Source organism: Polyergus mexicanus, unplaced genomic scaffold, assembly GCF_030449975.1.
Source record: "Polyergus mexicanus isolate NDT 795.1 unplaced genomic scaffold, iyPolMexi1.0 SCAF_21, whole genome shotgun sequence".
Taxonomy (NCBI): Eukaryota; Metazoa; Arthropoda; class Insecta; order Hymenoptera; family Formicidae; genus Polyergus; species Polyergus mexicanus.
Window position 1 is genome coordinate 2966897 of NW_027223341.1, and position 25425 is coordinate 2992321.

A 25425-nucleotide genomic window follows, 5' to 3' on the forward strand; every position below is an offset into this window, starting at 1 on the left:
CCTGTTTCTACTAAAGGTATATTATTGTTTAAAAATAATTATAATAGTTATTATTACTCGTATGTAACTATATCTTAAATAGTATTTAGTAAATAATTATGTTTATATGTTTCTTTTATTGTACAATTAACAATTTTAGACCCGTTCTAATATTATATAATATATTAATTATTATACGTTCCACGCGCGGTGTGTACTATATAAAATAATTATTTTAAATACTTTGCACATTCTAAATCTCCCTTTATTCACATTTTGTTAAAGTGAGCTAACTATCTAAAAAAAAAACTAATCTCAGCAAAACGAATTAAGAATCCATGATCAGATACATCTGATCATCAATCTATCGAAATAATTATATCGTTGTCGTCTCTTTATTTACATTGAATTGCAATAATAAAATGCAAAAGTGGAAAATTATATAAAATGCGATAATTTACTCTGTTACTTTAATATAAAAGAATAACTTATTTATATCATCTTTTTTTAATATAATTGCAATGCTTATGTATTTATTTACATAGGCCGATAAATTTTATTTCATTCGGACTATCTCGGACTGGATATGGTAATCCCGAAGGATTTTTGCGCGCTGAGACCAAATTCATCGTCCAAGTTTGTCTATTACGATACAATTTTGAGAAGAATAGCGTTAAAAAAGCTCAGAACGAAGATTTTAAGGAATGTTATGACATTTGTCCCATTGATAGTAATTTCTTTTTAAATTTTTGTTAATGTCACGCAAAAATATCATTTATAACACTATAATTATTTCTTAAAATCGTTGTTTTAAATTTCTGATGCCAATTTAGTCAAAAATGTAACGTAATAGACAAATTTGGATTCGATTTCAGCGCGCAAAAATCCTTCAGAGTCGCCAGGTCCAATTCGAGATAGCGCAAAAAAGATTAAAGTTGTCAACTTGTGTTATTAATTAACAATAGTAATAAATAGTAAATAGTAAATAAATATGATCATTTCTTTATATATTAATATCAAATGTATAATTTTTGTATATTTAACGTCCATTCTTTTCTCTTCTTAGCATGCTTTAATAATAATAACATTGTATAAGACAATGTTTCAAAAAATTTTTATGATAAGGATTCATCTTACGTATCAAACACTTCTGAGGATGGTTTTGTTCAACCTGTGATAGATCATGCAACAAATTCTGTTGCTAAACAAACTAACAGTTCAGCAAATACTTCTAGTCTACTATATATAAACATATCAGACAGAGGCGTCCAAAATGACGTTGGAAATCTCAATGAAGGTTATACAAGAAATTTATTTTTTATAACTGCATGTTATGTTGTGCTACTCTTGCAGCAACATTTGCAGTACATTTCGAATGTGTGCAGTACGATAATTATTTTAGATTCTTTGCAATTCTTTCTTCCTTCAAATATTTCTTTATTAATATATTTTTTTTAAGGTAAATTCTATCTCAAAAGAAAGAAGTAAGAATCCATGATCATATAAATCTGAACATCGGTTTATCAAAAATAAATCTATTATTGTCCTCTCTTTTTATTTACATTAAAATGCAACAGTAAATTATAACCCAGTAAGCAATTTGATAACAAATTGTTGCCAAATTGGCATCAAATTCGCTCAAAACTTGGTAACAAATCCAGTGCCATCTGTGTCCGCATTAAGCTTGTGTTTTGGTGACAAAGCTTGTTGACATAACCTGACGGGAGTGGTGCACTTGGACACAGTATAATTGGACACGGTGCAAATGGACACGTTACAAATGGACACGAGATTTTGCACACGGTTCAATTGGACACAGTGCATTTGGACACAGTAATTTTGGATACAGTAGCTTTTGGACACATAAGAAAATACGCATCGTTTACTTGGACACCGCTCAATTGGACACTGTTCATTTGGACACCGTTCGTTTGGACACAGAAAGATGCGCACCGTTCATTTGGACACCGTTCGTTTGGACACCGTTATTTGCCCACCGTTCGTTTGGACACCGTTCATTTGCCCACCGTTCGTTTGGACACCGTTCGTTTGGACACCAAAATTTGATTTAAATTATACGACGTAATCCACACCAAATTTTTGTTTTAAATAAGAAATAGGTTTGGGTTAGGTTATATCTTCCGGAAGTGGAGCCCCCCCGCAGGGGGGGCGAAACCCACTGTATCCATGCATGACATCCAAATATGCGAAAGGCTAAACAAAGTGCTAAAAGCAATGTAAAATTAATGACATCAGTATCAGAGATATATAAGTATGAATATATTTTATTTTGACAGATATTATAACCTTCAAATGTATCTCCTTTTCACGATTTCATATTTTACATAGATTTACCAGTATAAAGTGTTATAAGAATACTGATTATATTTTCCCAAAATGATTTTTATTTCTCTCCATCTGTTACATATTCAAACAAACAGTGAGCATGTTTCTGTGTACAAATGAACGGTGTCCAAACGAACGGTGGGCAAATGAACGGTGTCCAATTGAGCGGTGTCCAAGTAAACGATGCGTATTTTCTTATGTGTCCAAAAGCTACTGTATCCAAAATTACTGTGTCCAAATGCACTGTGTCCAATTAAACCGTGTGCACAATCTCGTGTCCATTTGTAACGTGTCCATTTGCACCGTGTCCAATTGTACTGTGTCCAAGTGAAGGCCACTCTAACCTGACAGCAAATTGACGGCAAAAACTGAGCAAAGCTTGACATGATTTGACGTCAAATTGATGGCAAAAATCGAGCAAGATCTGCGCAAGACAATCTGATAGCAGATTGTCAGCAAAAACTGAACAAATTCTGCAGCTTTTGGCCATTCATATAAAAGTATATATTTAAATAGATTTAAAGCCTTAACCCTAAGTAACAAAATGATGATAAGTTTTGGTCATAAAATGACCATTAGATAATTAGACATTATATAAAATCATATATTAATATGTTAAAACATATAGGTAAATTCAAATAACTTAAGGCTCCTGAGTAGTCACCGTGAAACTCCAAGTTGACGGTGGCGACATAGGAATAAAGATGCTGCGGTAGGAATAAGAATCCTGTTCAACGACTTATCATATAAGTCAGTGCTGGGATTTACTTGCACATTTTGGCCCGATTTCGTGACTCACGCCTATTGTTCCCCACTCACCGCTCGTGCGTTAGCAACGAGTCTCCAGATACGCGTAACTAAGGAACGCGACGCTTTGTCTCAGGAGCGTCCGTATATAAGAATGCCCAAATATAATAATAAGACAATACTTTTCTATAATTAAAAGTTTTTCTTCAATATTTTATATCAATAAATTATAAAATATTGAAAAAAAACTTTTAATTCTAAGAATTTTCGCGGTGTATTTAGAAAAGTATTGTCTTATTATTATATTTGGGCATTCTTACATATAAACGCTCCTAAGACGAAGCGTCGCGGTCCTTAGTCACGCATATCTGGCGACTCGTTGCTAACGCACGAGCGGTGAGTGGGGAGCAATAGACGTGAGCCACAGAATCGGGCCGAAATGTGCAAGTAAATCCCAGCAGCACTGATATAAGTGAACTGGGATTTATATGTAACTTTCGGCTGGATTTTTTAGCTCACGCCTACTGCTCGCTGCTCCCCTCTTATCCCTCGCTCCTTAGCAACGCATCACTGCATCGTAAATCGTAACTAAGGAGCGCATCACTTAGTTTCAAGAACGTGCGTTTCACAAATGTGATAGCACAATACTTTGATAACCATAAAACATAAATATTTTGAATTGTTATAGAACGTACATATACGTAATTAATAATAGAATAATAATTATTTTTGTTATTAATACAAAATAAAATATTGAATAGAAAATTTTAATGAAAACCTCTACTACTAGAGAACTAGAGTATTGTGCTATTATATTTATGATGCGCACGTTCCTGTGACTAGCAGGGGAGGACGCGACTTTAGGATTACCGAATTGAAAAAGGCTTTTATAGTGTAGTACTCTATTAGAAAAATACTTGCGCAAAGGGATAGAGCGCAATGCTAGCCATTTCCAAGAAAATGATTTAAACAATATGGCTTTCATATATCTGGCTCCGTTATATCAATTAGCGAAAAGGCGGTGTAGCTCGGGCATTAAGCGCGTGACTATCACGCATCCAACCTGGGTTCAATTCTTGTCTCTGCCACTCTTTTTCTTATTCTTTTTTCATACAATCTAACAACGAATATTTATTCGTGTAAAATAAGTTAATTAAATTAAATTTTTTTTAATTTGCACTTTCGGAAGGCAATTTTCTTTTAATTTATTCATGAAACTGAGCATAATTTTTGTTAAATTTACAACCTTATTATTTTATGCATTCTACTCGATATAAAATAAAGCAAATAAAACGCCACTATATGAACATAGTTATAATTTAGTACAAAATTACAAACAAATGTGTCAAAACTTATTCATCCTTATTATCACTAACATCAACATTCTCTACAGATCGGTTACAATTATTCGGATGATATACTTGTCGTAATTACTTGTTGTAATTTTGTATTAAATTATAATTATGTTCAAAAAGTGGCGTTTTATTTACTTCGTTTTGTATCGGATAGAATGTATAAAATAATAAATTAAAATTGAATAAATTAAATTGAATAAATTAAAAGAAAATTGCCTTCCAAAAGTGCAATTAAAAGAAATTTAATTTAGTTAACTTTATTTTACATGAATAAATATTCGTTGCTATATAAAAAAGAATGAGAAAAAAGTGCCAGGGACAAGGATTGAACCCGGGTCTGATGCGTGGTAGTCACCCGCTTTAATGTCCGAGCTACGTCACCTTCTCAATAATCGACCTAACGGAGCTGTATATAAGAAAATATATTATTTAAATATTATTAAAATCAAATTTTTTGGGAAATGGCTGAGCATTGCGCCCTTCCTTTGCTCAAGTATTTTTCTAATAGAGTACTACACTATATAATAGATATATAAAAGATATATACTATATATATGTTACGTGTTAGCTACAAGTTACCAGCGTGTTACCCATATGTCAGAATTTTTATGCAGCGCCTCACGTTGCAAATCGATGAACTATGAGGCGTTTTGGCAGCCCAAATTATTCTTGCGTGCCATTTCGTAATTATTCACTTTATGCTAATGCTGTGATGTGTAACGTATTTGTGAAACTTATAAAATTGTCCGAAAACTAAGCTTAGCAAGTTAAGTATTATGTAAAAAGAACATTTTCCACTTCTTTCGACAGCTGTCAAACTACATGTTTTCCCATATGACTAGGCTTACTTTGACACTCATTTTACAGTTATTTATTAATTGTCAAAGAAAAAGCTTAGTTTTCGGACAATTTTACGAGTATACTAATGCGATCTGTAGTCTTGTTTCTTTAAAATATCTTTTTATTTAAAAATGGCACGCAAGAATTCTCAGCGTGTCATTTCTCGTTTCTGACGTCATCATTCCAATATGGCCGCGGCGACTACTCAGGAGCCTTAATTTATAAAATTAAAGATCTTTTTGGACAGAAATTGTTTGAATAAGTGAAAATCGAACAATTATCTGTCCGATTTGCAAAAAATCAATTCAATATCTGAATTTCCTGTATAAGAATTGTGTCAAAAATTGAACTGATAGAAATATATATATTATAATATTATTAGCATATTTTGTAGGCTTTATATACACTCATGACAAGAATTTGAATACGGGTATAGAATAACGCGCCGCATAGCGATAAGCGACTGAACTATTTTATAATACTTTGTAATAAGCTGCAGATTTTGTTCGGTTTTTGCTGCCAATTTGCCATCAGATTGCGCACTCTAGATCCTGCTCAGTTTTTGCCGACAATCTGATGTCAGTCATGTCAGCAAGCTTTGCTCGGTTTCTGCCGCCAATTTGCTGTGTAGTTATGTTAGCAAGCTTTGTTTGATTCTTGCCGGCAATCTGCCAGCTTAATCGGTAATAACAACTCTTGTACCAAATTTGTAGCCTTTTTGCTGACAATAATTTGTAGCAAGCACTTGGCAATATCTGTTAGAACAGACCTGGCTGACTGGGAAGTTATGCTCAGAATCTGTCTGCGTAGGTTTGGTTATCTAAAGAAGATGCGATCTTGCAATATTTATTCAATATTTGCAATATTTACTTTCTGTTGTTTTAATATAACTTATATTAAAATAACTTATTTATAAATCACTTTCTTTTAATGTAATTGAAATGCTTATTTAATTATTAATTGAGGCTTCTGGGTTCATTGCAACTGTCATTATTTGATAACGTCAGAAACAAACAATTGCATGCTAAAACTTCTTGCCGTATACATTGAAATAAAAAGATGTATTCATAAAACGATATTTGTGATCGATTCAGTGAAATTATAAAACGCACCAAACACTTTCATTTTACTATAAGAATCAATAAATAGTCGTAAAATTAATATAACATGCAACTTATGTTTTAATTATTTTTTTCATAATTTATGATGATGTTACATTAATTTTACGGCTATTTATTAATTATCACAATAAAAAAAGTTTTCGGAGCATTTCACAAATTTGCTGAATCGATCGCAATATCGTTTTATAGATATATATTTTTTTTCAATGTATACTACACGAATTTTTGGATGTGATTTCTCGCTTCTGACTTCATTAAATAAAGACGGTTACAATGAATATCTTGAAACTTTAAAGAGATGCTGAACTCCGATGTAATTGCTTTCGAAGTTTACTCTTTTTATTAGTTGCATAGAATGGCAATGCTTTTACAGTATGGAAGTACAAACGCTAATGAATAGAAGACTTAATGTTACATGAAACTCTTTTGTCGAGTTTTATATAACATTGGGCAGTCTTTCATTCATTAGCGTTTGTACTTTCACACTGAAAACCATTCGCCATTATATGTAACCAATAAAAAATAAAGACTAAACTACAAAAGCAGTTATATCGAAGTCCAGCATCTCCTTAACTATATAGATAAAACTGATCATATATTTTCTTATATATTAGCATCAAGTCTATAATTTTTGTGATATTTAATGTCCGTTTTTTTTCTCTTCTTAGCATGTCTTAATAATACTAAAACTGTGCAAGACAACATTTCAAAAAATATTCATGATGAGGATACATCTTACGTACCATCAAACACTTCATCTGATGAAAGTTTTGTTCAACCTGTGATGGATCAGGCAACAAATTCTCTTGCTAGAGAAACTAACAGTTCAGCAAATATTTCTAGTGGTTTAGACATATCAATGTCACTAAACACATCTGGTAAATGTGCTCGGGATGACGCTGAAATGTTTGTTACATCAGCTGGTGCAGGAAACAAGAAGCATTTCTGTATGTATTGTAACATGTTTCAGAGCAAAATAGCTCGTCATCTTGAAAGAGTACATGCGAATGAATTAGAAGTACAAAAATTTAAACATATATGCCAAAAAGAAATGCAGAACGAAAAAAGATTCTAGAAACGATACGTAGACGTGGAGATTTCTATTTTAATATCGATTGTTCACGAAATGATGGAGAACTACTAGTAGAAAGACGTTCAAAAAAAGAACACAACAGGATACCTTCTGATTATGTCGTATGTCCAAAATGTAAAGCTTTCATTCTGAAACTTACAAGCAGACATCACTATCAGAGATGCATTAAAGAGATAATTAAAACTAAAGATAACAGATCGATATCGGTTTTAGGAAGACAAATAATAGGACGTATACATAAGCAAGTAATGCTCTAAGATTACGAGTTTTTCCACTTTTACGAGAAGATGATGTAGTGAGGGGTTTACGTTACGATGAGTTAATAATCGCATTCGGTAATCAACAGTGCGAAAAATATAAAACATCTGAACACAATGATGCAATGATTAGACAAAAAATGAGAAGGCTGGGTCGCCTACTTCAAGTATTGAAATATAAAAATTCTGATATTACGGATTTTGCTTCTATTTATTTCCCCCGATATAGCAATACTTGCATTGAAACAATTAATACCCTAGCCGGTTTATCTTTATGTGGAAAATTTTATAAAACTCCTTCACTGGCTTCTGGACTTGAAGGTTTGATAAAAGAAATAGGTAAACTTTTGATCAATCGATGTATTAGAAAAGAAGACGAGGAAAGGAAATTACGTGCCGAAGATTTTTTGAAAGTATTTACCGAAGATTTTGCAACACGTATAACAAAAACAATATCGGAAACAATGAGTAGAAATATAAGACGTAGAAAAATTACGTTACTCTCTAAAGCAGATATTATTAAGCTGCATAATTTTCTAAAACAAGAACGTGAAACAGCTTATAATTCTTTGAAAGAAAATTTTTCCTATAATGCATGGCTTTCACTTACAAAAGCAACATTAACTTCAATACAGGTGTTTAATCGTCGTAGAGCCGGAGAGATACAAAGCACGTTAATTGAGGATTATAAGGCTTATCAAGGAACTAATTATGAGACACACGATATGTATAAAGCGCTTTCAGCACGTGCCAAAGAAATTGCTAAAAAATATGTACGATTTACCTTAAGAGATAAACTTGGACGAACGGTACCAGTCTTACTAACAGAAGAATTAAGAGATTGCATTGAAATGATTTTAAAATATAGAAAGGCTGCGAAAGTTTCTTCGAAGAATCCATACCTATTTGGTCTTCCTTCGCTTAAAAAAGATAAACACAGATATCTTTTAGCGTGTGACTTATTACGGCAATATGCAATAGAAAGTGGCGCAGAAAATCCAGAGACTATTCGTGCAACTGAATTACGGAAGCATATAGCAACAATATGTGTTCATTATAATCTATCTGAAAATGAAATTTCAACGCTTGCAAATTTTATGGGCCATGCCGATAAAATTCATTTATCTCACTACAGACAACCTGTTATCGAAAAAGAAATCTTAGAAATATCTCAATATCTGGAAACCGCACAAGGAGCTGATATGAATGAAAGTGATAGTAATGATTCTGATTCTCGACTTTCCGATATTGGAAATACAACGAAGACCACAGAAACTTACGATAATAAAATTAATAAGGAAATTGCATCCAGAAGAATCATTCAACAAGGTACTTTATTCTTTCATAAATAAAATTTGAATTTTTTAATCGTACTTTAATTAAGTCAAATGTCAAATAGTGATTAAGGAATGAGTGGATCTAATTTAGAATTTAAGATCATATAGATTTCTTTAATATAAGAGTAGATTCATAATCCGATTTTATATTTAAGGCCGTCTTAAGTTTATCTTCAGATGTTATGTAGCAATAAAATGGCATTTACAGCATCTGAAGATAAAATTAAGACGGTTTCAAATATAACATTGAACTATGAATACCGTCATAGATTCATAAATTTCTGTTGATGTAGATGTAGATGAAGATGTGGATACTAGTTACTTAGATAATAATATGCAAAATAATCAAAATGTGATAAATATCAAGGAAAAATTGATTCAGAACCGTCAACTGCAAGATATTCAAAAAAAAAATGTAAGTAAAGAAGTTATTTTGCAATTATAATACAATACATATATAATACATATACACAATTTTAATATTATAATTTTATATTTATATTTATATATTAAGGTGTTTGACGAAAAGTTTTAAGTAAAAAATATATATGTAGATTTGGTTATTCCGAACAAAAATCGATTACCATTTTGCAAACCACAATAAAATTTGAGTTATTAATTATTAAAAATGGCCATGTATAGAGGCTTTTTTAATTAATAACTCAGAAATTTGCGTGGTTGTTTGCAAAATGGAATAGAAAACTTTTTGTTCTGAATGACCTAATCTACATGTATATTATTTATAATTCAAAACTTTTCATCATATACCCTGTATATATAAATCTTAAAAAATATTTTATAAAATGTCGATTAAATATTATATGGAAATCTTTAGAGACAATTATATAAATTAATAAATATTTTAATATTTCCAGTATCTAATCGCAATCGATGGACACAAAATGAAAAACGTATCGTTATCGATGCTTTTGGTCATTACATATAGATTCCACTGACAACAAATTACCCACATTCAATGAAATTGGAAAACTTATTAAAAAGCATCCTGACTTATTAGGACAACGAAGCGTGTCTATGATTAAAACGTGGATACATAACCAAAAACGTATTAAGATGAAGGAAATGAGAATTTAAATACACCCAGTCAGCCAGGTCTGTTCTAACAGATATTGCCAAGTGCTTGCTACAAATTATTGTCAGCAAAAAGGCTACAAATTTGGTACAAGAGTTGTTATTACCGATTAAGCTGGCAGATTGCCGGCAAGAATCAAGCAAAGCTTGCTAACATAACTACACAGCAAATTGGCGGCAGAAACCGAGCAAAGCTTGCTGACATGACTGACATCAGATTGTCGGCAAAAACTGAGCAGGATCTAGAGTGCGCAATTTGATGGCAAATTGGCAGCAAAAACCGAACAAAATCTGCAGCTTATTACAAAATATTATAAAATAGTTCAGTCGCTTATCGCTATGCGGCGCGTTATTCATTATCTATACCCGTATTCAAATTCTTGTCATGAGTGTATATAAAGCCTACAAAATATACTAATAATATTATAATATATATATTTCTATCAGTTCAATTTTTGACACAATTCTTATACAGGAAATTCAGATATTGAATTGATTTTTTGCAAATTGGACAGATAATTGTTCGATTTTCACTTATTCAAACAATTTCTGTCCAAAAAGATCTTTAATTTTATAAATTAAGTTATTTGAATTTACCTATATGTTTTAACATATTAATATATGATTTTATATAATGTCTAATTATCTAATGGCCATTTTATGACCATAACTTATCATCATTTTGTTACTTAGGGTTAAGGCTTTAAATCTATTTAAATATATACTTTTATATGAATGGCCAAAAGCTGCAGAATTTGTTCGGTTTTCGCTGACAATCTGCTATCAGATTGTCTTGCGCAGATCTTGCTCGATTTTTGCCATCAATTTGACGTCAAATCATGTCAAGCTTTGCTCGGTTTTTGCCGTCAATTTGCTGTCAGGTTATGTCAACAAGCTTTGTCACCAAAACACAAGCTTAATGCGGACACAGATGGCACTGGATTTGTTACCAAGTTTTGAGCGAATTTGATGCCAATTTGGCAACAATTTGTTATCAAATTGCTTACTGGGACTCTATTGACAAAGAAAAAGAATGTGTACTTAATGAAAAAGAAGGTTTATCTTCAGGTAATTATATCTATATTTTAATTTGATATTTTTATTTTATATATTTTATGTTTTCTTTATATATATATACTTATATATAATTACTTATATTTATTTTAATGTCTCAACATAAATTAAATTTATTTCAGACACCAATTCAGACTATCTTATATCTGATAATGTTAATATTCAGGAGAAGCAAAATAACAATAAACGGAAACGATCTAGTGAGTATTTTCCATCGGTTTATGATATACAGGGTGATTCAAAACAACCTTCTGTCCTTACAATGTCATATACTTGACACTATTCTAAGACGATTTTTCCTTTGCCAAAATTTTTTCCGAGGCTTAGTTTTTAAATTATAAGCCAAAATAGTTAACGAATTACGGACCGCGTACACAAGGCAGGCAGGAGCGGAGCAACTCACCGTCCCATACTGGTGATTACGTGAGGCGCTCGCTGCGATTAACTATTTGCTACATGGGATGTATGTGTGAGGGAGAATGTATACGCGTATACACACAAATACACATTCTCTCTCTCACTTTCTCTCTCTTTTTCTCCCTCTCTGTCTCTTTTACACCCATCGTATGTAGCAAACAGCTGATCGCACACACGCACTCTCTTTCTCTCTTCTTTGTCTTTCTCTTTTACACCTATCGTATTTTTACAGATTTTGCAATATTCAAAAATTAATTGCATAATATTAGCGAATGAATCGGTGGCCGTATTTTGAGTCATGATCTTAAAGAAAATTTGAACAAGAATTTGTTAACAATCATCTGTGTATAGCAACTGCAGACGATATATAGCGACTAGCGTTTTAATACAATCCCATTTTCTACATTTAAAATTTTTAGTCTCAAAAATTATATCTAAAATATTCCTATATTATATAATTATTGATTATTCGAAGGATTAATGATTCTTCGAATAATCAACAGTTCTAATGAATATTTAAGTCTGATCCACTTAACCAAAAATTTTAAATATTATTATGCTAGAGGATGGGAATCACTCGTTAGGCGATTGTAAACAAATCGCAGCATTTTCATAAAGATTATGATTCCAGAACACAGATTTTCGCACATGCGTTCGCTAATATTCAATAATTAATTGCTTATTAATAATAATAAATACCGTGAAATATGCAAAATGTCACATGGCTATCGTATTTAATTTGGCGAACTATACCTACACACGCTGAATATCCGTAGTCACCCTGTATATGCTTATAATTTACTTTCATACATATAAGTATTTTTTTAAATAATACCTTACTTTTCTTCTAGCATCTCCTTATGGATCAACAAAAAGGACTCGTTGGTCTCAGGAAGAAAAGGAAATAGCACTAAAAGTATTTTCTGAATATATGAAAAAACTGAAACTACCATCTTTACGAGAGATTCAAACAATAAGAAAAAAATACACATCTCTTGCTAAACGTACATCGCCACAAATAAAAACATGGCTTTATAATCAACAGAAAGCTTTACAACGAAAATGTAAGTTTTTATTATTATATTAATGTAACGATGCACCCCCCATCGTTACCCGGCATACCCCCAGCATCGTAACCAGCCGGAAGTCTGCCGCCCGGCGAACACCAGCCGGGCAGTGGCAGAGGCGCCGAGCGCTCTTTTTTAAGACTTCAATCACCGCGGTTGGGATAAACAATCATACGGCCGTTATACGGCCGCCGTTACGCCGAAGCCCGAGCACAGCCGAACGCTGCCGGAAGATCCCGAGCGTCACCCGCCGAAACGCCGCGTCGTTTCGCCTAGGGGAAGCGACGCGTTTACCGAAATTTACCCGCCGAAAACAACGCGTCGTTATCTCCACCCGGGGGCGAACGACGCAATTACCGATAGACGCTCGGGTATAAAAAGACAGCGTTTCGGCAGCTCAGGACCAGAACCCAGAACGATTCCTGAATCCGCTCGAGCAGTACCCTCCGAGATACCAGAACCGATCCTGAAATTCGCAGCAACGACGGAACGTGAGGTTGACGTGTTCGCAGCCTCCGCCGAGCATTCTCGGTTTCCGTGCAGTCTCCGAACTCCTGACACGAATCCGACTAACTCGACGAGAGCGGAGTGTTCGCCGCTCTCCTAGTTTACGGTCACTCATCCGACCACTCCAGCCAGCCGGACCGTGGGTTTGCGAGTTCGCTGCCCCGTCGAGTTTTCTCGACTCCGCCGCGCTATCCGCAACTTCGCGAACGGAAGCAGGGACGGAGAGTTCTCCGCCCGGTCGAGGGTACTCGATCTCCGATCGCACTCCCCTACCACTGGGAATACGCGATAAATCCCGCGACCACGATCAACGCTATTTTAATACTTGCGAATTATAATCACCGCGCCGAAGTACCTATCATCTAATATTTCATTATATTCCGCGCGCCGTCAAAATAAACACGGCCTTGCCGTACACGCGCCGACCGACCGCGCCCAATTTCTTGCGCGTCTCGCGCGCCGTCAAAATAAACACGGCCTTGCCGTACACGCGCCGACCGACCGCGCCCGATTTCTTGCGCGTTTCGCGTGCCGTCAAAATAAACACGGTTTTACGAATATTATAAGCGGTTCGATATATCGAACATCGCGCACCGAATAACATTGCATCTAGCGCGTTGCATCATCCGCCGCGCGCTCACTATTGTAAATCGACCATTGCCGAACGAGGCAAATAAAGACGATATCTGTTAACTAAATCTTTCGTGTGTCTCACCTTTTCACGAACCCTGATCCCGACCGAGCTCATCCACGCATTCGCGAAAAGTGATCCCGTTACATTAATAATAACAAATACTTTTAAAATTAATATATATTTAATATATACTTATAATTAATACATATATATTTATAATAATATACTAAAGTTCTCAACATTCAAAGAAGATATAAATTCTTTAGTTTTTTATTAGGAAGTTCAAAGATCTTCAAATTTTTTCATTATTTCTATTTTTTATGGATTTCAGAGTTGCTGTAATTTCAACGCAAAAAATTTTAAAAACATGTTGACAACAAACTTAGTTTTTCGATCTTCTATGTTATTTGAAACATGTTGATTATGTATTGGTGTCATATTTTGTATAGTGATGTAAAATTATTTGTACAAACTATTTGCCATTACTTTCATCATTAATGTGACACAAATATATAATAAACACGTTACAAATAATATGAAATAACGAAAGTATACACATTAAAATATGTACCTTCACAAATGCACTTATTGAAACGCTAAAAATAATATACTTCTTACTTTTTTCAAAACTAAAATTACTAAAATAGTATTTTCTTAGTATTTTTTAATATTATAATCGGAAAAGAAATAATAACAGCATCAGTTACATTAATTAGTACAAAACACAGTCTCAGAATCATCAACAGTATTAATAATATGAATGACAGTATCACTCTCATTGTTAATATATATATTTATATACATATAACAATGAGACTGATACTGTTATTATTTCTTTTAAAATAATGATAGAGAAATGTACAAAATGTTTAAATTAATATATTTCAAGAACAATGATACTCGCTGCGATTCACTATTAATACTATATTTTGATGGTACTGATACTGTTATTATTTCTTTTAAGATTGTAATTTCTTTTAGGATAATGACAGAGAAATATACCAAATGTTCAATTTAATGTATTTCGAGTGTAATTTTTATAAGTTTATAAGAATGATATTGCAGAGTACAAACTATTGTAAGAAACATTGAAAGCGAATAGCATACGTAGTTTTTATCATCGAATATTAGTGCAAGATATGACTATAAGCATAGAAAATATTGTAATTAACAGTTTTGTTTTTTATTAATTTGAAATACCAGTAAATGTACTTATGTGAGAGGAGATAATAACAGTATCAGTTTCATTAATAGTATAAATCACAGTATCAGTATCATCAATAGTATTAATAGTATGAATTACAGTATAAGTCTCATTGTTAATATATATACAAATATGCAATAATATAAATATACATATTACTAATGAGACTGATATATTATTATAAATATATTTATAAAAATTTAATATGCATACATAATTATTTTTAGTTGTGTCGGCTATTTAATATAATTTAGAAATCTTAAGTATTATAATAAGTATTAATGTCCTATAAATGTCCACTGGATAACCCTTGGATGTCTGTAGGATATATTTGCCCTGTCTATTATATTGGATGTCTTTTGGATTTCCAGAGGACATATACATGTACAATTAATTGTTAACATTAATTTCGTTTAATATTAATAATTGAATTTGATGCGCACATTTTCATATATCCAAAATTATTATTTATTTAATATTTTATGAGAAATGTTACTGTTCGCAACATTCCAAAAACTTTACAAACAATAGTATTCAACCGCTAGTTCCTTTGTTTACCGCTATGCGACACGCGAACGTATTTGAGATTTGGTCATGAAAATTATATAAAGCTTGCAAAGAGCAACTGACAGGAAATTACAAATGTAATTATTTTCTATCAGTTCAATTTCTGATGCAATCCCAACATAGGGAATTCAGATATTGGATTGTTTAGAAAATATTACACAACTCAAACCCGGGAGCCAAACCTAAAATATTCATGTACAGCACGAAAGACTCAAATATTAAAGAACGGTGAACTATTTTTAATATTAGATTTTTAATATTGGCAGTAAATAACAAAACATAATTTTAATTTATATTGAAATTTTAAAATTTGCTCCTTGAAACATACGAAAAATATCCCTAACATATAAAAATCCTTAGGATGTTCCACAGGATCTCCCTGGATTCTCCAGAGGTTAATATACGGCTATCATTTACTCTTCCTCAGGACATCTAGAGGAGATCTGAGGATTACAATGGGATATCCTGAGGATGTCCTACATGTATGTCCTGGATGCCCTTTGGACGTCCTAAGGACATCCTTATGCTGTCTGGGTACTGTTATTATTTCTTTTAAGATTGTAATTTCTTTTAGAATAATGATAGAAAAACATACAAAATGTTTAAATTAATATATTTCAAGAACAATGATACTCATGCTGCGCTTCACTATTAATACTATATTTTGATGATACTGATACTGTTATTATATTTCTTTTAAGATTGTAATTTCTTTTAAGATAATGATAGAGAAATATACAAAATGTTTAATTCAGCTTTTAATTCTATATTTAATTTTTATATTATAATTCTATATGTAATATATGCTTTTGCACGTGATACATTAAATTATGTTTCATTTTTATCGTTTCTAATGGATAATAAATAATACTATACAAACAGATCTGTTCTTTATAGCTGCACTAGTTCATTTAAATTTAAAGCATTATAAATTAAAATTTTGCACCTAGTATAATTTCAGTAGAAATATTAGCACAATAATACTATCAACTATTAAACATGTCATTAGAGTTTAGTAAACAAAAAATAATATTCTGATTTAAAATTAGAGTCTTACACTGTAATGAGGCATTGAAATAGGATGTGAGGTTAAAAAATATGATTTCCACTACAAGGATTAACGTATTAAATTTTAAATTTGATAAAGCTACGATTATTAAAGCGATACAACGGGCCAAAATCGCATTGCCATTGCCTGAGTTCTTCGCCTCTAATGAATCTATCTCTTAAATAACAGCAATTTTTAAAGAAATTGACGCGTTGTTCAAAAACTATATTATTTTACATACTATGTGCTATTGAAATTACGCCATTAATATTTCACGAATTGTATCTTTTTCTACATTGTGTTCATTATAAAGGCGGAACGGCCCTATAACGTCGAGATTTCGGCCCGCTATATCGCTTTAATAATCGTCAGCTTATTAATTTTAAAAATCTAATGCGTCAATCCTTGTAGCGGAAATCATGTAGAATAATGTCTTTCTCGAATAGTATTAATATTTTTAATGGTAGTCGAGATTAAAGCGAAGAATGTATCTGACGCGAACGATTTCGGCAAAGGCGGCGCGATTCCAGCCCGCTTTATCGCTTTAATGATCATAAGCTTACCAATTTTAAAATTTTAATGCATCAATCTTTGTAGCGGACATCATGTAGAATAATGTCCTTCTTTAATAACATCGATATCTTTAATAGTAATTGAGATTAAAGCGAATAATGTATCTGACGCGGACGATCTCGGCAAAGGCGTCACGATTTCTGCCCGCTATGTCGCCTTAATATAATCGAAATTATATTTATTTCAAAATGCTAACGCGTTAATCTTTATAATGAAGAGCACGAACAATAGTGTCTTTCTCGAATAACATCTATATTTGGTGATAGCCGAGATCAAAACGAAAAGTAAGTTTTTCTGAAGGAGTGTGTAGATAACTACTTCGGTGTAAAGCATGACAACCGCTAAAGAATCCAATGTCGTCCAACGGTTGCATTTTTTCTCGTGTTCTGTATTATTGGAATTATGACATTAATGTCTTAATAATTTTATATTTATGATTCTCTAAACATAACAATGCGACGAGGTTTTACATTATCGCCAGTATCCTTCGCGTCAGACACATGTTTTGTTTTGATTTCGACTACCATTATAAGTATCGATGTTATGCGAAAATGATATTATTCTACATAATCTCCGCTACTAGAATTAACGCATTAAAATTTTAAAATGAATAAATCTATAATCAGCAAAGCTCTAAAATGTGCCGAAATCGCGACATTTTTGCCGAGATCGTCCGCGTCAGATACATTATTCGCTTTGATCTCGACTATCGTTAAACATATCGATGTTATTGGAGAAAGACATTATTCTATATGATCTCCGCTACAAAGATTCACTCATTAGATTTTAAAATAAATGAGCTGACGATTATTAAAGCGATATAGCGAGCCGAATTCTCGACATTATATAGGGCTGTTCCGCCTTTATAATGGACACAATTTAGAAAGAGATACAATTTTTAAAATATTAATGGCGTAATTTCAATAGCATACAGTAAAATTATGTAGTTCTCGAACAACGCGTTAATTTCTTTAAAAAATGCTGTGATTTAAGAGATAGATTCATTAGACGCGAAGGACGCAGGCAAAGGCGACGCGATTTTGGCCCGTTGTATTGCTTTAATAATCGTAACTTTATTTATTTTAGAATCTAATGCGTCAATCCTTGTAGCGAAAATCGTGTAGAATAATGTCTTTCTTTATTAACAGCGATATCTTTGGCGGTAGTCGAAATCAAGGAGAAAAATTTATATTGCACGAGGGATATTGACGATAGTGTAAAAAATTTCGTCGCGCTATCATGTTTTAAGAATCATAAATATACAACTATTAACACTTTAATGCCATAATTTCAACAGTAAAAAGCACGAAAAAAATGCAGTCATTGGACGACATCGGTTTCTTTAGCGATTGCCGTGTTTTAGACCGAAGTTATTTATTATTGCCGGTACTTTTTCTGAATAACGTATTAATTTATGCAAAAAATAAATCTATATATAAATAAATAATAAAAATTTTCTAACAATGTTTTTTCTATGACTGCGGTCGATAAGAGATTAGTCGATATAGATGCATAATATTTTGGTGGTTGGTCAATGAAGTTAAAAGATTATAAAATTTCCTTATCATAATTGGTTAATGCAGTGTTTCGGAACATCCGTAGTTTTTTTTCCAATCATAGCGTAGCCTATATTACCTACTGCATACATGACAGTTATCTTAATCTCGCGTATTTTTGTCTGTGTTTATATTTAGTATGATCGCATTTATATTTTCAAAATATATATTTGTAAATTTTTTAGATTTTCTGATCTTACTGAAGTGTCATTGAATAAGCATTTTTTGCATGAAAGTGTTTGGGTGTCATGAGAATGTACAACAAATTCTTAAATGTTGCAACAAGGTACATGACAGTTATCTTAACCTCACGTGTTTCTCTCTATTATTATATTTATATCTAGTTATTATTTTTATAGTTTTTCAAAATATATATCTGTAAGCTTTTTAGATTTTCTAATCTTACAGAAAAGTGTCATTGAATAAACATTTTGTTCGTGAAAGTGTTTGGGTATTATAGGAATGTACAACAAATTCTAAAAATTTTGCAACGAGGTACATTATAATTAAAGTGAGTAATTTTATTATATTTTCATAATTCACATAATATTTTTAAGTATTGTGTCTTCTATTAAATTAAAAAAAAGATTGAATTGTGATGAAGACAGTTATATGAGTAAGATTGTTGTACAAAGGTAAATGATATAAAGTCATATTTATTAATATTTTTACATCATGTTTATTTTGATTTTAGCAAACTAGCGGAATGATTCACCAAATTAAACACAAAACAGAGAGCTGAGATCAAGAACATCCGAGAAACATACGACACACACTATACAAAAATAAATAATAATAACACATGGATTTTCGAGACAAAATAGAATTTTACTTACTTTTCATGCTCCACAATATTCGTTGATCCATGTCGTCTCAGAAGTCTCGTCATTCCTTTCAGTCATTGACTGCCTGTCGCTTATTAGTGATCGGCCTTTTTATCATGTCCCCTTGGTTTCCCGGGAGGGGATTTGTCGGCTGGGCTACGTGCTACGTGTCGTGTCGCTCGATTGTGGCGGTAAGATCCGGATGCAAGCTAAATGTGGTTCGCCTTGATAGCGCTTTGCTCGATCAACGCGTGATGTAAAGAACATATATGCTCAGTAAACACCAGTTGTTGCAGCAATATAACATGGAAATAACAAATAATATAACATAAGTTATTTGTTTGTTATATAACTATAACATATTATGAGTATAACAAATGATATATTACATTTTGTTACTATACCGAAAATAACTGCAAAGTAACATTGTTACTTTTATGATATATAACATTTTTTATATACATTATAAAGTTGTTATATAGTATGATTATTTTAAAAATATGAAATATATATATTACAAAATAGTTTAAAAAATATTTTAATATTTTTTCTTATTGACTTCATATTGTAATATATGTGAAATATATATATATATGTGTGTGTGTGTGTGTGTGTGTGTGTGTGTGTGTGTGTGTGCGTGTGTGTGCGCGCGCGCGCGCGTGTGTAATATAAAAAGAATAAAACTTATTTTTATTTTTATTTTTATTTTTCTGCTATACACATTGTTTATTATATATTTTAATGAATATTATTTACATACACATTACATAATATATTTCTATTTTTCTTAGACGTACAATAATATAGTATAATGTAGATATAATAAAAATAGATATAGTACAATGACAAAAAATATTAAGAAGTACAAAAAAATAGTACATTATTTTCAAGAAATTAATCTTGATGATGTATCGAAGGAATTATAACAGATTTTTCATAATTAGGAAACGATAATTTTAAACATTATGTTTTTACTTTTTCAACTGAGATAGTAATCAGGAATAAAACAATTATTAATTACAACTATATTTGGATGTTTAGAATCACAAGGTTTAAAAAAAAGAGATTGTGTATTAGTAATTTTACTGCCACAAAGATATACGTTTCCATTTTGTAATAATATTTCATTTACCAGAATAATTATGTTACTTGATATTAAGCAGCAATTATTAGGTTTTTTCAAAGAAATGATGAATTCTCTATATTCCAAGCGAGATATTTGAAATGAATTATTATAATGTATAATGGGATATGTTTCTTGTAATATTTTTTCTATGGGAAATACATTTTCTTCGTATAATCGATTTACCAGTTGCTGTAAAGGTTTTGGTGAATGCTTAATTTTTTGCCACAAAAAGGTTTTTCCTTGTTTGGCTAATTTTATTTTTAATGCATAAAAATATATTATTGCCATATAAATACAATGAATCATTATATTTATTAACTTTGGACATCTGGTCAAAGAGATTTTTCCTTATACGATTAGTTCTATTTTTAATGCATAAAAACATATTATTGCCATGTAACTACAATGAATAATTGCATGTATTAACCTTGGTCATCCCGTCAAAGAGATTTTTCCTCATTCGACTAGTTCTATTTTTAATCCATAAAAACATATAAACAAATATCGTCTCACACTGTAGCGCCGATGTCCGGCTGCTATAATTTATTATAAACAAAATAAAACCAACGCGATAGATGAAAAATATACAATGAAGAACGAAGGTAAACATTGCCGCAGCAAATCTGGATTTTTTCGATGCTACAGGATAGTATCTTCAGAGTTAGCAGAATGAACGTCAGTTAGAAGTGAGAAGTGTATTAATTTTGAAGAGAATTTAAAAAAATGCCATCATTAATGGAAATGGTGTTGCGTCGCGGGCTGTGGAACGCGGCATGGTGAGCGGAAGATATAGCGATAGGGCTGTTGAGAGCCCTATTAAATTTAGTGGTGTTCCAAAGAGTAAGTAGCATATTTTATTTTATGTCATATTAATCATTTGTAATATATTAATTATTTGTAATATATTACAATATAATTTTGATTTATAGTACGACTTTACTCACGAGATCCAGATTCCTGGATTTATAAATATTGAAGACAGACAAATGATTAGAATGTTGCGGCGGCACGAGCGCGATTTGCGTGAGGATATATGGGAAGACAACGACTTCGACGACCTCTATTTAATGTTAAGACGTTTGTTTGGGCTTGAGCCATACGAGGAAGACGTGGCGGAAGAACCGTGGGGACGAGCCTCCGAGTAAGAGGTCGTAAAATTAATCGTAAGTATCTATTTTTAAAATTTTAGAACGTTCAAACTAGATATTTTAATAAGATGTATTTTTTCTGTTTCGGATGAAGCGCCGCCTTATATTTTATTTTTATCCGTATATTATATTTTATTTTTATTTTATCCGTATGTTATATTTTATTGTATTTATCCTTATTATATTTATATTTTTTTATCCTTATTATATTATATTATCCTTATTATATTATTCATTTTATTATTATTTTTATTATTTTATTATTTTTATTATTTTTTATTATTTTTTTATATTTTATATTTTATACTTTATACTTTATATTTTATATTTCACACACACACACACACACACACACACACACAATTTGTATTATACACACGTTTTTAAAATAAACATTATTATATATAATATATATAATAAAATGATTATTTCTGCACCTTTTTCTTTCCTTTTCCCACATGCATGCCTCGCATTATCTCTCTTTTTCCCGCGAACGTATCCTTTTCCCACGTCAATGCGGACGCTATCCTTCTCCTACACGCGTGCATGCCTCGCGCTATCTCCCTCATACTCACCGTCTTACGAACGCCGTATCTCGCATCATCATCCACGCGCATACCTCGCGCTATCCTTCTCGCACGCCCATAGAATGCTATCCTTTTCCTACTCGCGAACGCCTCGCGCTATCCTTCTCCTACACGCGTGCATGCGATCGCCTCGCGCTATCTCCCTCATACTCACCGTCTTACGAACGCCGTATCTCGCATCATTATCCACGCGCATACCTCGCGCTATCCTTCTCGCACACCCATAGAATGCTATCCTTTTCCCGCGCTCATGCAAACGCCTCGCGCAGTCCTTCTCCTACACGCGTGCATGCGATCGCCTCGCGCTATCTCCCTCATACTCACCGTTTTACGAACGCTATACTTATCGCACCGACTTACGAACGCTATCCCTTTCCCGTGCTCATGCGAACGCCTCGCGCCGTCCTTCTCCCACGCATTACTGCATCGTACCTTAAGATCGCGCGCGGTTTGTACGGAGAATATGCAAGGAAGGGAAGCGAAAGAAATACATAATCATTTTTTTCATTTTTTAACACATTTATTTATTTATTTATATTACCATACATCACCCCGTCTCAAGGTTTCAGTCAAAATTTCATCCACAGCATAAGCTAATAGTTCGCAATCTATGATAGATGTTTTATCATAGACTTCGCGCAAGATTTTAACCGCAGAATCTCTCTCGGCGCTAAACATACTACTTTGCAAACTCCGAACAAATTGATCGAAACTCTCATTTACAGCTTCTAGATTCTCGCACAGCTTCAAATATTCGTGATTAACACAGTGTTCGAGTTCGAATAAGAAAAATATAGTTGACGGTTTCATGTACAAGCAAGAATCGCGCAACGTAAGTTTGACAACACTCGCATCACTTATTTTAACAATCTCAATTGTTAAATCGTTAATCCATATCGGTGCATGATTAGGCGCTTGTACAAATTGTTCAACGTCCGCTCGTTTCAGCATTAGCGATTCCCATGTATCGATAGACAAAACGATTCGGTTGCCTCGGTTATCGCCCAAATGCAGTTCCACGTAAGATGTTATTCCAACGCTGATTCCAATATCCAAGTATTTATAAGCAGTGCGCGGTATTATTATAAATTAAGCGGTATCTCGACAAAACTAATCAATCGATCGACCGACCTCTCTCGCATCGATAATGCGCATCAACAAATTTGGAATGTCCGAGCAGAGCAAAGACGCGACGAATGCCATTTTGTATCGTCGATGGAACGGATTAATGAGAAATTTCGTGCGCGATAACGCTCTGTGTCGCACCGTTACGGACTTTGACGCGAGGTCGCGCAAGATTCGTCGTGTAGCGCAACCTGTGGCTGATACCGACGCCATCAACAAACTGTACGTGGATCAATGCGTTAAAACGTTGAGAAATCAACTGAAAGAGTTAGACGAGAAGCTTGCAGCGTTAGAGAAAGACGTGCGAGCATTACAGATTGTGGTAAACGAGCTTCGGTGTGCGAATATCGCTAGATTAGAAACGCCAACGTAACGTCAACGAACGACAACGAAACGACGACGAAACGTTAACGAAACGTCAACGAACGCTAACGAAACGTCAACGAACGACAACAAAACACCAACGAAACTTTTCCCGCTTATCTCGCGTTAAATTTATCATGGGGACATTCGCGGTTAAAATAATCTATACGCGTTGCGCTACATTTTTTAATTTTTCCACGAACCACGAAACGCAATCGGTACTACGGCGAGAATAAAATGCAGATAACGATTCGTCGTACGAACAATGCACATAATAAGCTACGCTAAATACTTGATGATGCTGAAACGTGTACGTAGACGCCATCGGATCACCGTCGGTCTTCCTCAGCACGCACTCCAAGTCGGCGTATACGACAAAGGGAAGTCGCTTCTTTCTGTTGTAGTTGTTGAACGCGAGCCACTTGTCTTTATCGCTCGGTAACCGGATGGCGCACTCGTTCATTTCTCGGCAATCTACAATGTGCGACTGCAACTTGTCCTCCGATCCAAAATAGTGTAAACATCTGTAAAAAAATAGAAATATTTAATTTTTCTTTCGTATATTTTATATATTGCATTTTTATTAAATATACGTACCGATCGCAGATATGTTGTCTTCGTTTGCCACAACTCAATTGTGAGCTCACGAGCCGGGATAAATTCTTGATCCATGCAAAATGTCCGACGTCTTGCGAATCTTGCATGTACAGCAAGTTGACGTGTCTGCCCTTTTTATGTTCGCTCAGACGTATCGAGATGCTATTCTCTTTCTCGATGCAGTATACATTTATCGAAATGTTGTTGTGAAGTTCAAATTTCTTAATTTGACTCAATGTCGTCGGAAACTCAATGTCTTGGAGATTTAGCACTGTCGTATAATGTGGATACGAAGATTCCCGATAAACATGATCTTCGTTGTCGTGTTCTTGAAATTCTTCGAGCGAGGCAAGCGTGGGCTCGATGACGCGTCGCTCGTACCACTCGTGTAAATCGGACGTGCAAAAGAGTTCATAGTTTCTGGTATTTACACTTTTATTTGCGCTCTTATCACCCGACACGAATTCACCGTTGAACACAGTGTTCATTTTTACGTTATGATGTCTTTCCATAACTTTTTGCACGTGTTCGAGCACGATGTCTTTGGCGTCCTCGAGAAATTGTCGCGGTTCGATATAATCTGCGTTAATCACCGCACCGGTTAGTATACGGTTTTTGAACGCGGTATTGATCTCTCGCCAAACGAGTCTTTTCGCGTTATTGTCACCACTGTAATCACCACCGCTATGTATAAACCGTTTCTCTAATCGAGTCCTCGCACCCTCAAGTCGCGCGATTTTAGCTACCAAAGATTGTCGAATTCTGATCGAGAGTCGCGGACGCTTGACATGACTGTGTTGTTCGAGCTGTTTGATAAATTCCTCGCATCGCTGCGCCCACG

The 25425-nt window shown here is 33.3% G+C and overlaps 1 protein-coding gene and 1 long non-coding RNA gene across 2 annotated transcripts; both read left to right on the plus strand.

The window, feature by feature from the left end:
- The first annotated feature begins 7768 nt into the window (after positions 1-7768).
- On the plus strand, positions 7769-9610 carry LOC138942181 (uncharacterized). Its single transcript, XM_070312228.1, has 3 exons — positions 7769-9067; positions 9369-9490; positions 9590-9610. The coding sequence occupies exons 1-3, from the start codon at positions 7864-7866 to the stop codon at positions 9608-9610; spliced, it is 1347 nt and encodes a 448-aa protein (XP_070168329.1). The 5' UTR covers positions 7769-7863.
- A 9336-nt stretch (positions 9611-18946) lies between these two features.
- On the plus strand, positions 18947-19640 carry LOC138942022 (uncharacterized). The gene is made up of 3 exons (XR_011448239.1): positions 18947-19100; positions 19223-19325; positions 19509-19640. It is a non-coding gene; the product is annotated as an uncharacterized lncRNA (long non-coding RNA).
- Positions 19641-25425: the final 5785 nt, after the last annotated feature.

Excerpts from the sequence above, each read along its gene's own strand:
- LOC138942181 (XM_070312228.1), top strand. The coding sequence starts at position 7,864 with ATGATTAGACAAAAAATGAGAAGGCTGGGTCGCCTACTTCAAGTATTG. Across the intron at positions 9,068-9,368 it reads CAGAAGAATCATTCAACAAG|ATGTAGATGAAGATGTGGAT; the intron begins GTACTTTATTCT and ends CTGTTGATGTAG. Across the intron at positions 9,491-9,589 it reads AAGATATTCAAAAAAAAAAT|GTGTTTGACGAAAAGTTTTA; the intron begins GTAAGTAAAGAA and ends TTATATATTAAG.